The 14,596-nt window shown below is 41.5% G+C and overlaps 2 protein-coding genes across 4 annotated transcripts in view; both read left to right on the forward strand.

The window, feature by feature from the left end:
• Window positions 1-14,596, forward strand: part of hoxa3a (homeobox A3a) — a 42,453-nt gene that overhangs the window by 17,509 nt on the left and 10,348 nt on the right. For 2 of the 3 annotated variants that reach the window (XM_082522056.1, XM_082522055.1), the window contains exons 2-3: window positions 313-409; window positions 6,131-6,271. The gene's annotated coding sequence lies outside the window, so the exon portion shown is untranslated. The remainder of the gene's footprint in view (window positions 1-312; window positions 410-6,130; window positions 6,272-14,596) is intronic. The other variant, XM_082522057.1, reaches the window with a different exon arrangement.
• Window positions 6,278-8,928, forward strand: hoxa4a (homeobox A4a; the record flags this gene model as incomplete). The annotated part of the gene is given in 3 exon segments (XM_082520512.1): window positions 6,278-8,041; window positions 8,568-8,822; window positions 8,825-8,928. Coding segments are annotated over 3 exon segments (771 nt in total). The 5' UTR covers window positions 6,278-7,629.

Below are 14,596 nucleotides of genomic sequence, written 5' to 3' on the forward strand. Positions count from 1 at the left end.
AGGGGCCGTGGGTCCCCTCTTTGCGCACAGACTCCCGAGCTATTCCCAGAGAATTAGCTCGACTTTTCTTGCTGTAAACTTTATTAGGGCCGTTTCTGGTTCTCTGACATTTGGGTGCTAAATGAATGGGGGGTTTGTCTATGAATTCGATCGTAAAAATCATCCGGAGAGCGGCCAGATAGGCTCACTGGCCATAAACGGTCACGTGGTAGCCATTAAAGTAAGTTTTATGGTTTTGGGGAGTTGACAGTATATTGCACATAACATATAATCGCACTGACGGCGAGGCTTCGTCTGACTCTCTCTTTGCAGGCTGTAAGTGTTACTTGACCGGTACAGACCAGCTCTATTGCTCAGTCTTGCCTCAGTATGGACCGGACGTTCTCCAGGATGGGGACCGCGTCTGTGGGTAAGTTTCACCAGACTAGACGGTAGCTTGAGAACAGCCAGTCTGTGTTAAACAGCCTTATTATTGTATTCGCTCCCTCTATTCGTCCCTATTAGTCCATTACACTAATTTGTCAGTTGTGGAGTGCTGAATACTGGTCTCGGCAGATGTTGCGCAGGGTTGGGTCCAGCTCATGGCTATTTAATTGCTTCCTTCCCTGTGTAACTTGTTTCCCTCCATCTGTGGTGTAACTCATAATCCATTTTTACATCTTGGATAATTATCTGTGTCCATTTCCACCCCCACAAACTTCAACTTGTTGTCGTTTTATTACATTGGAGAAGTCACAGAGCGTGCGCCAGAAAGTTTCCAGGGGGCTCGTGGAGCGTGTAGATTTCCTTGATAAAGTTAAGGGTTAATGCAGGCCTACAGATTTACAGCTCGCTTGATTGGATTCTGTATGTGCTGATGACTTCTGAAACTTGTGGGTCCATCGCTAAAACAAAAGTTGCAGTTGTTATGCTGAGCGCTGCATGCGCGCCACATGTTGGCACGGTATTTGGCTTTAGGGCAGGCTGTAAACTGTCAAGTAAACACAACAAGGGAAGAAACAACAGCAGGGACACGTTTAAAAGGAATTCCGTTTTGTGTCAACCAAGTTGGTTGAAAAGTTCAGATGACCTCTTAAAAGTCACTCTCGCTTTGTGGTGATCTTTTGTCCGAGCAGAGTCGGGGCCAAACGGGTCACTAGTGGACACAGATTCACAGAAACATGATCTGAAAATGAAAGTGTAAACTGTATATTGTTGTTTTTTTTTCATTTAATTCATTTTTTTCCTATCCCGCACTACAGGAGGTGTTACTGCGCCTTCTCTTCGTTGAAACTTCCGGTGCAAATACGCACGAAATCGAATAAAACTGAAAATATTTTGATTTTATAAGTCTTATCATGTTTTGCCAGCCAAAAAACTTGCTGAATGTCTGAATGAACTTTGGTGAATTTGTTGATTCAGCGGGTTTTCAAAGGTCATGCTGTCCGCCAGTCTGAATAATTTAAATATCAAAGTTTCTCTGTTTTTGTGCAGAGGCCTTCATCATGTTTTTTATTCATCGGTGAGTTCTGAACCTTATGACACGAAAACAAATATTTATATCGTCAAATGACTTCAAATCGTTTATACTTTAGTATATGTTCACCAATGCTGGTAGGTATTTAAAATCTTGGCACCTTTAAAAAGTGTCTTGAATTGCTTAAATCGTTTTGATTTCTTCTCATCATTATCATCAAGAAATCCAAAAATTCGGTATTTGCATTTTGTTCTCCCAATCCTTGAAGCAGTGCTTTGCGAGTTTTTTGCACGCGTGTGTAAAGTAAACGCCAGCCTAACAGAAACACAAATTTATACTTTTTCCAGTTTGATTTGAGACATATTGAAAATAAAGCAGGACGGGGTGGAGGAAGGCTGTTTGGAAATTAAAATCCTTGCCAATATTTCAAAAGGAGATACTTCGACAGGGCCCCATGTGCGGCATACTGCCAGGCAGAGAAAGAGAGAGAGAGAGAGAAAGAGGGGAGCGCAGCAGGTTCATCTGGAGGTCAGCCACAGCACCAAGATAAATCTGCATCCTCTCTGAGCCACCAGCAGAGCTCGCTTTAGGCCAAGTTCACTGTCACCCTGCTGCATAGAGAGAGAGGAAAAAAACCCACAGTGGCACATCCGCGGTAGCGCGCACACGCACACACTCACGTTAATGACACGTTTGCTTGGCGTTGCCTATAAGCATAATGCGTAAAAATGAAATTACCAAAGGATGGAGAGCCTGTGGTAATATCCTGCACGAGAGGAAAAGACTGCGCAAGAATAGTGGGAGGAAAACTTGCAGTGTTGCCTTCAACAAAGACTTTTGGCTGCTGTGGTTGCTCTAACACTAATGAGTGATTTGCATATTTTACGGCCCTATTAGTCTTGAGTGGGAGCCCGCCGGATTTATCTTACGTCTTTGGGAACATCACAAAGCTACAATTGCATTTTAGATCTTGTGATGGCATCTTTGCTGCTTATAAATTTTTTTGACAATGATCATTGTGATGGCATGAAATGTAGACATTGTTAAAATCAGCTTTTTCGTTTCAAACGGTATGGAGTGATGCGCGGGGGCGGGGGGGGGGGGGGGGTATCTCACTGGGCTGGGGCTGATGAGAGCGAGATAGCTGCAGAAGAGGAGGAAAAATTGGGGTCAAAAGTTTACGCGCTGAACAACTCTCCGTCATCTGTTCACTCGGAGCCTGATGCCAGCCTTATAATAGCGATCTTGACTCTCCACACAAAAGACAGAATAGCTTTGCATTACATATGTTGCATGGTGCACTCCAGGTGAACCCTGGATGCGCAGTGACCTCGCGTTTGAAACCGGGGGAGGAGACCCCCCACCCGTCCCCAGCAACAAGATTGAGTGGTTGGCGTTTTATTAGGGCGGCTGATTGGTGAATTTCCTTTGAATAAATTGCATTTGATATGTTTGGGGACGAGGGCAAAATTAGCATTTTGAGGATTGATACTCTCGACCCGGTCACAGGGTAATGCGAAGGCCCTCGGCCCCCAACATGAGCCCCCGGATCCCTTAAAAAACATTTAGCTCCACTCTTCCTGATCAACTGAATAGAAGCCTTTAAAAAAACTGAAATGGCACAGATGTTGCGCCTCATAAATAGACCGGCTTAATATATATATAGATATATAGTATCAATATATTGTAGTTTTGAGTGGTTTTTTTCACAAGGTCTACTTAGTGGCATTCAATGAAATAACGCTATTTTAAGCAAGTTCAAATAGTGAACGGTTTGTGAAAGTTGTAAGGGCACAATGGGAACGCGACAATTGACAAGAATAATAACATATAACAATAAATGTCGATTTTTTAATTTAAAAAATACATTAAGGTCTTGCTTCTTCCTTTAATCTTAATACTGATTATACACAGTCAGCAATAATTGCAGAGAAAAAGGTTAAATAAATAAATAAATCAATTACATGAGCATAAAATCAGTGTAAAAAACAATTCTTCTTAAAAGAACTAACAAAATCTGAATGTATCACCATTTTCGTTTTCTCTGGAACCTCTTTTTAACACGTTAAAAAGAGGGGGAAAAGAAGATAAACATTTGAAGGCACAAATATTTAAAAATGAATTAAAATTCATCAGTGGAAAATCTACACAATTGCAGGCCTGCGTATTCTGACTGGTAGAAAATCAACACATTACGCTTATGTGTCGCTTATCTACTTAAAAAAAAATCTGCGCCTTGCAAAGGATAGGAGCGTTTAAATGTCCAAAAACAATTGGATGAGCTCCGTTCCACATTTCTTTGATTCAAAGTCTTTTTTTAATAATTTCATTGAAAACTAAAAAGTCATTAATGACGGACAGACAGCGAATTCGTTCGCATTAAAAACACAAACAACATATGCTGATTGTACACACGTTTTATTCTCATAAATGACAACATGCACTGAACTTTTTTTTTTTAAAATGTCTTCAGTTTGTTTTATGCAAATATCTACACTCAGTGTTAGACATTGGTTATCTGTATATTCCTTGCTGCTGTGGCTCTCCTTGAAATGCATGTCTAATAAATTAACCTTTAAAAATGTAATTGCTTGAACATTTTTTGCTGCAGTGAGTCCGTGGATTATATTTCTTGGCTTTCAGGTTCTGAAATTCTACTCCCAACTGCAAACCCCCCTTCACGCAGAGGAATAAGGAATATGTAGTTGCTCGTTTAGCCATTAATCCTCCAATAGTTTAAGCTCTGATTAAGTCTAATCAAAATTAGCAACGGTAGACAGAGGTTAGTGACTGTTCCTTGCATTTTGGAAAACCAATTCTTTCTTTTTTCTGTGCTATGGCTTTGGACGCTATGCACACGGCACACTGTGCTTAAGGATATATTTTATTATGAGCGTTTACCCATATCCAAATGTTTCCATAAAGGCAAAAATGTGTTTTTTTGCCCGAATCTGTATCCCATCGTGCACGTAGAAATGATTTTTTTACTCCATCGTCATTTAGAGCTCCATATAGACAAGAAACCTTGTGAGAGCCATCTGCAATCTGTCACCATTGTCACGGCACTTCTCTGATAATCTAAATTTACAGTAAACTGTCAGCAAAGATGTCTATTGGTCAAATAGGCCTTCAGTTCCGTGAATATGCTCTGAAAGCATCCTGCCCTTGTACAAAGCTTATTTTATCCGAGAATAAAATTAAGGAAAGATTTCTGAAACAGAATGGAGTTTAAATGCAAAATTATGTGTACAATGTAAGTCAGTATCACGTAATCCAAATACTGTCCATTAGTCTACTGTCCACTGAATACTTTGACACTATACAGTAGCAGGACCTTACAATATATGTATGTATGTATGTATGTATGCATGCATGTATGTATGCATGCATGCATGTATGCATGCATGAATGTATGTATGCATGCATGTATGTATGTATGTATGTATGTATGTATATATATATATATATATATATATATATATATATATATATATATATATATATATATATATCACTCACACACACACACCAATTACGCCTAACATTATGACCACTGGTGAATGAATGAAGAGTTAGCTCTCAAAACTTTGATTCACTTTAATATGCAAAAAGGCTTTCATAGAGTAATATAAAAATACATATAGCAACAAGTAGAATGAACTGTCCATCAGAAGTCGTTTTTCACACAAGAATAACTTACAGTAAGTGGATAATAGCCGATCTGACCTGGCCCATATTTATACAAGGTATATATATATATATATATGTATATAATAGAATGGTAGTGGACTGTAAATTTAGATATCATGTGAAGTCGTCTTACCCGTTGACATTATGTTGACATATTGCCTCTCAGGTGGTCTCTTGGCCATAAGGATACAGTGGATCTTTGGCGTAAAGTACAGCAGCTGCCATTTACAATGAGTTAGGTGCAGGAGAGCCTGTGAGATTCATAAAGTAGCAGCTTTGCCTTGCAGCAACAGTGTGCTAACAAGAAAAGAATGGCAATTTGTTTCGAGAGAGAAAAAAGGCCTTCGAGTTTTCAGTCCTCGGCAAGAGCATATCCAAAATCTAGAAGTTTAGTTATTGAGAAAAGCTGAGAAAAAAAGTCCTAAAAGAAAGTAAAACATATACTACTTCAGTCGATCTGCAGTTGATCTCTTTAGTTTTGAGGTCCCTCTTTTAAATGCAAACTTCTATCTTCTGATCTATGTCATGCAATGCAGTAGTAGTTGGACGTGTGAGCTTCTTAAATAGCTCTAGGTAATTTTACACATTTAAAACTCTTTTGGGGGACCATCCTGGGCGCTGACCCGCGCTAAGTGCTCCCCCCACCCCAACTACCCAAAGCTGAACAGAGCCCGCAAAACTGAAGTCCAAGTCCGGGGTGAACCCCGGGTCACTGCGTCTAACAGATATGAAAATGTCGCCTCTTTGGAAAAAGGGCACGCCTTGTTGTTTAACAAAGACTGTCAATGGGCAAGATTAATCAGAAACAAAATGGAAACGGTGTCACTATGGGGTCAGGCAGAAGTTATCTCTGTTTAGGGGAGCGAATAGAATAGAGGGGGGACGAGAGAGAGAGAGAGAGAGAAAGAAGAACATAAAGAAAATGGGGGAGAAAAGAAAGCTTAAAATATTTCCGAAAATTTGGCCTCTGGTTTCTCCATGCAGAGGCCTTGTTGATGTGGACAGCGTGGATCAGCTTTATGAAGAGCTGCTGCATCTTCAAGAAACACAGATAAAGTGTGGAAGTCACCTCGGACGTGGAGAGGAAACTGGGCCTGGACGTGATGGCTGCCGGCGAGATGAACGGTCAGAGACTTTTATATCATCTAACATGCAGTCAGGAAAAAAACAAGAAATTATACTTTACGTTTTATGATTCCAGATCGTGTGGTTGTTATTATTATTATTATTATTATTATTATTATTATTATTATTATTATTATTATTATTATAGCTTTCTTAGTAATACTGGGCACACTGGACTTTTCTTTACCTGTTACTGTTACAACGCGGGACTGCACTGAAATCTGTGCAAACTGCTCCTTATAACGGTTTTAAATACTTCCAAATTTATTCAGAATTAGAGAAAAATGCTCAGATATAAGTCATTTTTGTTGTGCAGACTAGTTGGAGCTGGCAGGTCTTACTGTACGTGGAGGTTTAAAATCACAATGTTTTGTTTTGGCATCTGGCTGTAATGCAAGACAGGTGCCTTCACGTGTTTGTCCGCTGTTTGGACGAGCTTTTCCCTGACATGTAACGCGCAGAGGCTGTTAAGCCACAGAATGCGTGCAATTAACACTTACCAAGTTTGCAACGTGATATTATCAAACAAACAGACCAGGAATAGCTTCAGATCATTGCCATGTGCTGGCAAATAAGGGGAAAGGTGCAATTTCGAGTTTTTAATGCAACAGCACTTGCCAAAGGAGGTGTCGTGCATTTATACACATTTGTGCAACTTGAGCAGCCCGTGCTTTTTTTTTTTTTTTTTTTAATTTGCAGCTTATGTGTGATCTTCTAGGTTTTTATAGACAAGCAAGCTTTATGCGCAGGCTTTGATGCTCGCATAGAAGCGGCTCGTCAGTGCTGGGTGTAAAGCTTCTGCATTCACCGTGCCTTTGTCAGTAATTTGAAGGCTGTTATATTACACAACACTACAGTTTGCATTGCTGTGCTGGCCTTCTTTTCTTTTTTAACCCCCACTGCAGTTTCTCTTTATTAGGATGCAACAGATTAAAACTCCAACAACCTCTTTCCCTGTTTGTTGGAAATGGCGTTTTGTTTACGAAAAAAACCTTAAGGGTTTGAATTTCATATCCACTTTCTGTTTCAGGGGAGGCGGATTGTTTTAAACGCAGGAAGCCTCGCCCGCATAAGTTTGGTCCCGTGCAGTAAACAAGTTAGTTGATTGGTTTTGCTTTATATACCGTGATTTAATAAGGAAAACACTAACGTAAGCCAGTCCAAGCAGTGTTGGTGGTACCAGTGCCATGCTTTCCATTGGTTCCTGTTTACATGATGCCCACAGGACACGCCGTGATTGGTGGCTCTTCACACGTGACCAGGCAACTTTGTACATTTGACAGGGAGTAGGAGGGTTTTGTGGAGATCAGAAAAACGACAGCGCGATAAAAATTAGTATTGTTGCACTTCACAAATTAATGACCATGAGTTCCTACTTGATAAACTCCAACTATATCGAGCCTTCCTTTCCTCCATGCGACGAATATCAGCAGAGCGGATACATCCCTAACCCCGGTGATTATTACGAGCGGCCAAAAGATACGGGTTTCCCCCATCACGAAGAGCCATCCTATCCGAGGTCAAACTACACAGAATCGGGATACGATTACGGTAACGTCCCCGCCACCGGACTCGACGATTTCAACGATGGGCATCACGCGCAACCGCAACCGGTTCCACAGAGCCACGGTCCTCGCCTCACGGCGGCCCCAGACGGTGGCGCAAACGCCAGCAAAGACTGCAGCCTCGCCACTGAAGTCTATCCCGGCGTAGCGAAGGGCAAGGAGCCGGTGGTCTATCCTTGGATGAAAAAGGTCCACGTTAGCAGCGGTGAGTTATCATCACGGTTAAATAACTGAACCACTGAGAAACAACCACTGGAACACACGCAAGCCTATTGAGGCAACACTAGTAGCAGCCCTTACAACAGCAATTTACGACTATCGAGCAGCAGGGTCGGTAATTAAGGACCCTCGTAAATTTTATTGCCTGTGTTCGTCTGTCGGGGCCATGTGCCTTTGTTGCTTTTTAACCCAAACTACCTCCACCACTGGAGCCGAGCCAAAGTAATATTCAGCCCCGCTGTTTTTGTTAATCATTTCCTAAGCTTGATCTGTCCCTGGATGCGAGTACTTGTGCACTCGGCATCTCCACATTAAGGTCATGTCCGTAAACTGAAACAAGACAGAGTGTAGAACAAGCGACTGCAAATTTCCACCAAACCCACAAATTCTTGCACGATTTTCGAAGCTAGAATGTGTCCAGTGGCGGATTTAAGGGTTTTGGAGTAAACGCAATCAACCTGCATGTAACACCTGCTTGCCTCCCTGTCTATGGCTTTCCCCCCCCCTCCCAGTCAATGCCAGTTACAATGGAGGAGTGCCCAAGAGGTCCCGCACTGCCTACACCCGCCAGCAGGCTTTGGAGCTGGAGAAGGAGTTCCACTTCAACCGGTACCTGACCCGGCGCAGGCGGGTGGAGATTGCTCACACCATGTGCCTGTCCGAGCGCCAGGTCAAGATCTGGTTCCAGAACCGGAGGATGAAATGGAAAAAGGAGCACAAGCTTCCCAACACTAAGATTCGATCCTCAAGCTCGGCCTCAGCTTCAGCCTCGGGGGCCCAGCAGCAGCAGCAGCAGATCAAAACAGGCCAGCAGCTTGTCCCCACGCCGTGCACCGCAGGTCTATAGTGCATGAACGAACCCCCCATCCCTGAAAACCCCAATCCAGACTGAGATGGCAAATAACACAAGTGGAATTTGATGGACCGATTCTCAGTATTTTACACACACACATGGTGTTATCTCTTTCACCTTGCCTCTGCTATTGGGCCCCTGTCACGTCCTTTGTGCCCTTACCCCTCTCTCCGGTCGTCCTCGCCCTCATCATATAAGCTTGAAATTCACCTTTAATTGCCACGGTGGCAACTGAAGTGTTTATATATTTGTTTATTATTATGAAAGAAGGATAATGCACATCAAACTTGGATGAAATGTATAATTGCAGTTAAAAGTGAGTGAGGTAAAAAAGTAAGTTTGACCTCATTTTTTCTTTTCAATGTTCTCTTTGATATTTCCTTTTCTTTTCTTTATTGTTGCTCATGGAAAAGTTTTAATATACTTGAAAGATATTTAGCGAGACTCTATAGATGCCAGTTAGAAAACCACACGGCATTTTATTTCTCAATTTTTTAATTTTTAATTTTTTTAGAGGCATGGCATCAGTCAGAGTATAGCAGTGTAGTATGTGTGTGTTCGAGTGGGTTGGTTTACTGTTGAATGTAGTCCAGGTGACTTTCACATCTAATGTACATAGACAAATCACAATGATGGCACAATAAGAAAAGCGTTTCGTCAAAGTAAGTTTATGTTTGTTGGTGTCATATGGTCTAGTTTTATTTGTGCTATAGTGCGTCCATGTTGTGCTGTGTTCTAAACTGTGAATATTTGTATATGTTGTCTCAGTAATGGCCGTTGTGATGTAGGCTAGTTTAGAATAAATCTGTCCTTGTGAAATAAATGTGTGCTTCACTTATAAGGCTGACATGGCTTCGGATGTTTTGTCACCGCAAATACGGATTTCACTTTCACGACATTCAAGGTGCCATTTTTTTAAAAACTGATTCTCATTTGTTCATTTATATTTTTGTTTATATTTTTTTTGCAGAAATTAAAACTTTGAACTCACATTGTTTATTTTGGTTTACATTGAATTTCTATTCGGTGTGTGGACTATTGCGCTCTGAAGCTTTTGGTAAGAAATCCAGCCATTTGAGATGCGTACTTAAAGTGGTCACATTGTGTTGCAGTCCCGAACAATTTGCCTTGCAACATGTTGGCAACATTGTGGCTGCGTTTTCTTGCACTTTTTAACACTTTGCCAGAGTAGAAAGAAAATATTTGCGATAAATGTTTTTTACAGAAATGTTTCATTTGATAGTATTGCGCACCTCCGTTTTAATACATTCACGGTTGATCCGAAAAGATATTTTCACATTACCAATGCGCAAAATCGCTTTAGAGTGAAACCTAAGAAATGCAATGCCATGCACAAACTTTGACAAAGTGAAGGCATGTCTTATGTCTTTTTGTTACTCCTGAGTGTTCTGAACGCCGTGCGCGTTTTCGTGGATTAGGCTGAGCTGTGACAGAGTATATCAGGCAGGTATCAGCTGATAGCTCCAAAGCTTTATAGGCTGTACTGACACGGGAATCAGACCAAACCCAAACTGTTAAATGTATCCGGCAACACATATTGTTCTTACTTGCCATTACGCGCTGTGCACCAGAGTGTGAGTGTTGGTCACTACCTGCTACATCCAAACAATAGAGAGTTCAGCTGGGGGACACGGCCGGCACTGGCCAATCACCGGCTTAGAGCACTTCTTCTGACCCTTGACCTTTCGACACACACAATGTTAAGACCATATATCAGCACCGAGAACTCCAAGAGCTTTTTCTTCTCATTTACGGGATACCCAAAGAGGGCGCGGAAACAAAAACTGTGATTGTAAGTGTGAATCGGAGGCATGAGACAGCTCTCCTGCAAATAATAACTGAAACGTGCCTGTCAGTGGACGAAGAAAAGGAGCAGATATGAGCAGAAACGGATAGATGTTATTTAGTATGCTGGCACTGATGGTTTTAGCCCACTGATTATGCCACTAACTGCACACAGGATGGGTCTGCAATGAAATAAATGCAAAATTGATTGGAGTGTTTTTCTTTTTTAATCCTCAGAGTGAGAAATAGATAGTTGTACATTTTCGTGTATGCATTGCTTATTGAATGTTACTACAATTTAAAAAAAAAAGTGTTGTATGTTGCCGCAGACATCCTGAAGCTCCCCATTACTGTGCAGCAGTTGCTTCAGATATGGAAAATGTGCAGGAGATGACGCTGAGGCTGATTGGCACCAATTTTGCGCAGACTCCAAGAAGTCCAATTCTGCATAAATTACAGATTTCAAGTCATTTGAGTCGCGAATAGAGGTCACTTCCAATGTACTGAAATTTTAATTCGCCCGTTCACGTGACTCGCTGAATAATGAATGCCCCGGGGTCAGAAATAGATGTGAAATTCTGACTTATTTTCATTTGAAGTGATCCGCAGGGTGCGAGTCAGATCTCTTCTCCTCTGACAAAACTCTGTCCGCTGGACACAGACCGGCATGACTTGTGAGTAGACATGGTTGCTTCTTATTTTATTTTATTTATTTATTTTTTTAGCTTTGCAGTGATATCACAATTTTGCATACAATATCCCGGAAGTGCAGTTTGCGCCATGATCTTTTTGTGCATGTCACTGCATATTCCAATGCAAACAAACCTTTCCTGTTAATATCGCGTTTTGCTCTCTATGGTCCTCAAATCAATTCTAAAATCGGATCCATATAAATTTGTATTGTTTGGAAAATATACATATATACGCCTTTGGCATACAGGGTTGCCGTAGCTCAGGTATTCGAGCAGACGGGCTACTAATCGTAGTGTTAGAAGTTCGATCTCCCGACCCCTCCACACGTGCCGAGGTGTCCTTAGGCAAGACACCTAATCCCAAACTGCTTCCAGTTGAAGGCTAGCACCGTGCATTGGAGCTTAGGTGCCAAATTGCAAAGACAATGAAAAGCGCTTAGTTTACCAAGTGCTACGTAAGTGTAGACTATTTAGCCTGCTTACTGGACCTCCTATGGACAACAAGAACAAGAGCATTACGATGGTCACATTCAGTCTAAACTTTGCTTTTAAATACTGAACACAAATCTGTTTTAAAATAAGTAATACACATATAAGTGCAGAGGTAAAATCTACTGCGTGTGTTTCTGTGTCTCTCTGTGTGTGTGGCAACTGAGACGCTTCTATGCAATACGATTTTAATGAACCAAAATAAACAGTCAGTATTTATGTTGGCAACGTTCAGCTCCAAATAACTGCATGCACTAAACCACGCATCCCAATAAAAATAAATAAAAGTAAAATAATATTAATAGCAATCTGGAATGATGATAGCAATTATTAAACAGCGTTATGATTATATTGCTTTAAACCCTTAAGTGTAAGAAATAAATGGACAGTTCAGTGAGAGTGAACACAATATTATTATTATTATTATTATTATTATTATTATTATTATTATTATTATTATTATTATTATTATTATTATTATTATTATTATTGTTGTTGTTGTTGTTGTTGTTGTGGACATAAGGCTATTTCCAAAATTTACTTGCAACTAAAGCTTGCTGGGTCATTTCCAATAAAAAAAAAGCCAGGAGTCTGTTCAACATGTAAATTAAAATATCTTTATTACAACAATCTCATGCAAAAACATGTCAGTCGTCCTAATCCGCCACAGTGTTGGTGTGGGCTCATCAGAGGTGGCTCCCCTCAGCTTCAGGCGTTGAATTTTGCTTTAGCCTTGATGTTGGGCTGTGTAAACCTCGCAGAAAGAGTTATCTTGGTCTGAGAGTGTCGGTAACCCAAGCCTGGCTGTTAAGAGCTCCCAGTGTCAACATTGTGGGAAGATATGGACCGCCGTCTGGCTAATATCCAGAGGTCTCTGCCTCTAACTCCTCTTCGCTGACAGTGATAAGGAGCCTTGATTTGTGTAAATACCTCTGATACAGTTGTTTAATGCGAAAACAGCCCGAGATTTAAAACATAATCAATCAGCTACTTTTGGCTCAAGGAGAAAATTTTAACTGCTTTATTATGCTTTGTTTTCTTCTGCTGCTTCTTCTTCTCCGGAACTAAATGCAAATCTGGAAAGTAGTAGGTTAGGGGAAAAAAAGTGAAATCAGTAGGCTACCAGCTGAGGACTTTTGATTTCCAACTTCTCCTTGTTTTTGAACTCCAAATAACTTTCCACTCAAGACTCCATGCCTCTGTCCTGGGTCAGGGAAAAGTTCAGGTGCGATGGCAAAAGCTGGCGTAGGGGTTGTCTTCCAGAGCAGGGCCGTGTCAAGCCATAAATCCGCTGACAGCTTCAAATCTACAGAAGACATTAAACAAAATTAGCATTTGCTTTAACAAAGGAAAGAGAGCCCATCTCTTCACATTCATGCTTCCAAAGCCTAAAGTGCAAATTTAGCCTTCTTTCTCTTAACTCTTATCCTTATTTTTCTTTTAAAAAATAAATGTTAAATGTGAGGAAGGTGAGCTAATAAGAGGGGCTCTTCCTCTGCTCCTGCCTTTTAAAAGTTTACCGCTCAAGTTGTAGTTTGAGAGGACAAAAGCTGATGTGGGAGTGGGGATGCTTTCTATGTCCGCCCCAAATGATTAATAGTTGTAGTGGAATTTTTTTCCACGCCCGCTGCTGCTTCAGTGTTGACGGAAAACAAGCGCCAAACGGTGCCGTGAAGTACAAAAGCTCTTCCAGGCTGGGATTTTTGGCAGTACCTGGAATGTTTGAAGGCGGATGTATTTCACGGTGGTACACTATTTATATAGAAACTGCTTCATATCAAGGCAGACATGGTGGAATGATAATTTTAAAAAATCCCCCCACAACCCTTAACCTTTGCGCCAGCTTGTAATTTCAACCATCACTCAGCTGTTCATAGGAAACGCGTAAGTGCATGTAGGTCTAATGGGGGTCCATGTACTGATCAGCGGGGTCGAGCAGCCGCGCTTTGGTCACCTCAGCTCCGCTTTCCGCTCTCTGCTGACTGACAGGCAGCCCTCACATCCACCAAGACGCTCAGCCTCCTTCATGTAGGACAGGTAAACGTGTAACGTGTTTGTATTTGTGCAGACTTTGCTGATGGAGGACCAGAGGCTGACTAAGTGGTGCCAAAGCACGAGTCTGACAATTAGGACTTGGGGGGCGATATTGAGTTGAGTTTTCTGCAAGGCTCCTCTCAAACCTGACTGTGTTGTTACAGAGAAGGAAAAAAAGCACATTCACTGCCAGCGAGGAGTAATTATTATTCCACTCTTAAATTATTTTTAGTAAGGTGTGTGTGTGTGTGTGTTAGAAGTGGGGGTGCCATCCCCATACATAACGCGAATTATTACTCCGCAAAACACTCTCGTTACAGTGTGGCTCGGGGCTGCTGTGCACTCGAAGCTCAGCATAATACGGCAGGATTAGCTCTTTCAGCTGCTAACAGGCACCAAATATATGGCACTTTAAAACTGACAGAACAGTCTTTACCCCTGAATGGGCGACACGTGGAAAAAAAAAAGAAGCTGCTTGCCCTGCGAGAGGCTTGCTCCTCTGCCAGATACATTGCAGTGTCACATACCCCTCTTTTTTCTCCCTCCAAACTGATCCGTTTCTCCTCGGGGGCAATGACTGCCTCCATTAATGATTCACGGGCTCAAATAAAAGGGATTTAAGTTGACGTTGCGTCACGTGAGCGCGGCGCATAATACTGCGCGGTGT

Source organism: Aulonocara stuartgranti (genome assembly GCF_965226115.1).
Source record: "Aulonocara stuartgranti genome assembly, chromosome: 22".
Classification (NCBI taxonomy): domain Eukaryota; kingdom Metazoa; phylum Chordata; class Actinopteri; order Cichliformes; family Cichlidae; genus Aulonocara; species Aulonocara stuartgranti.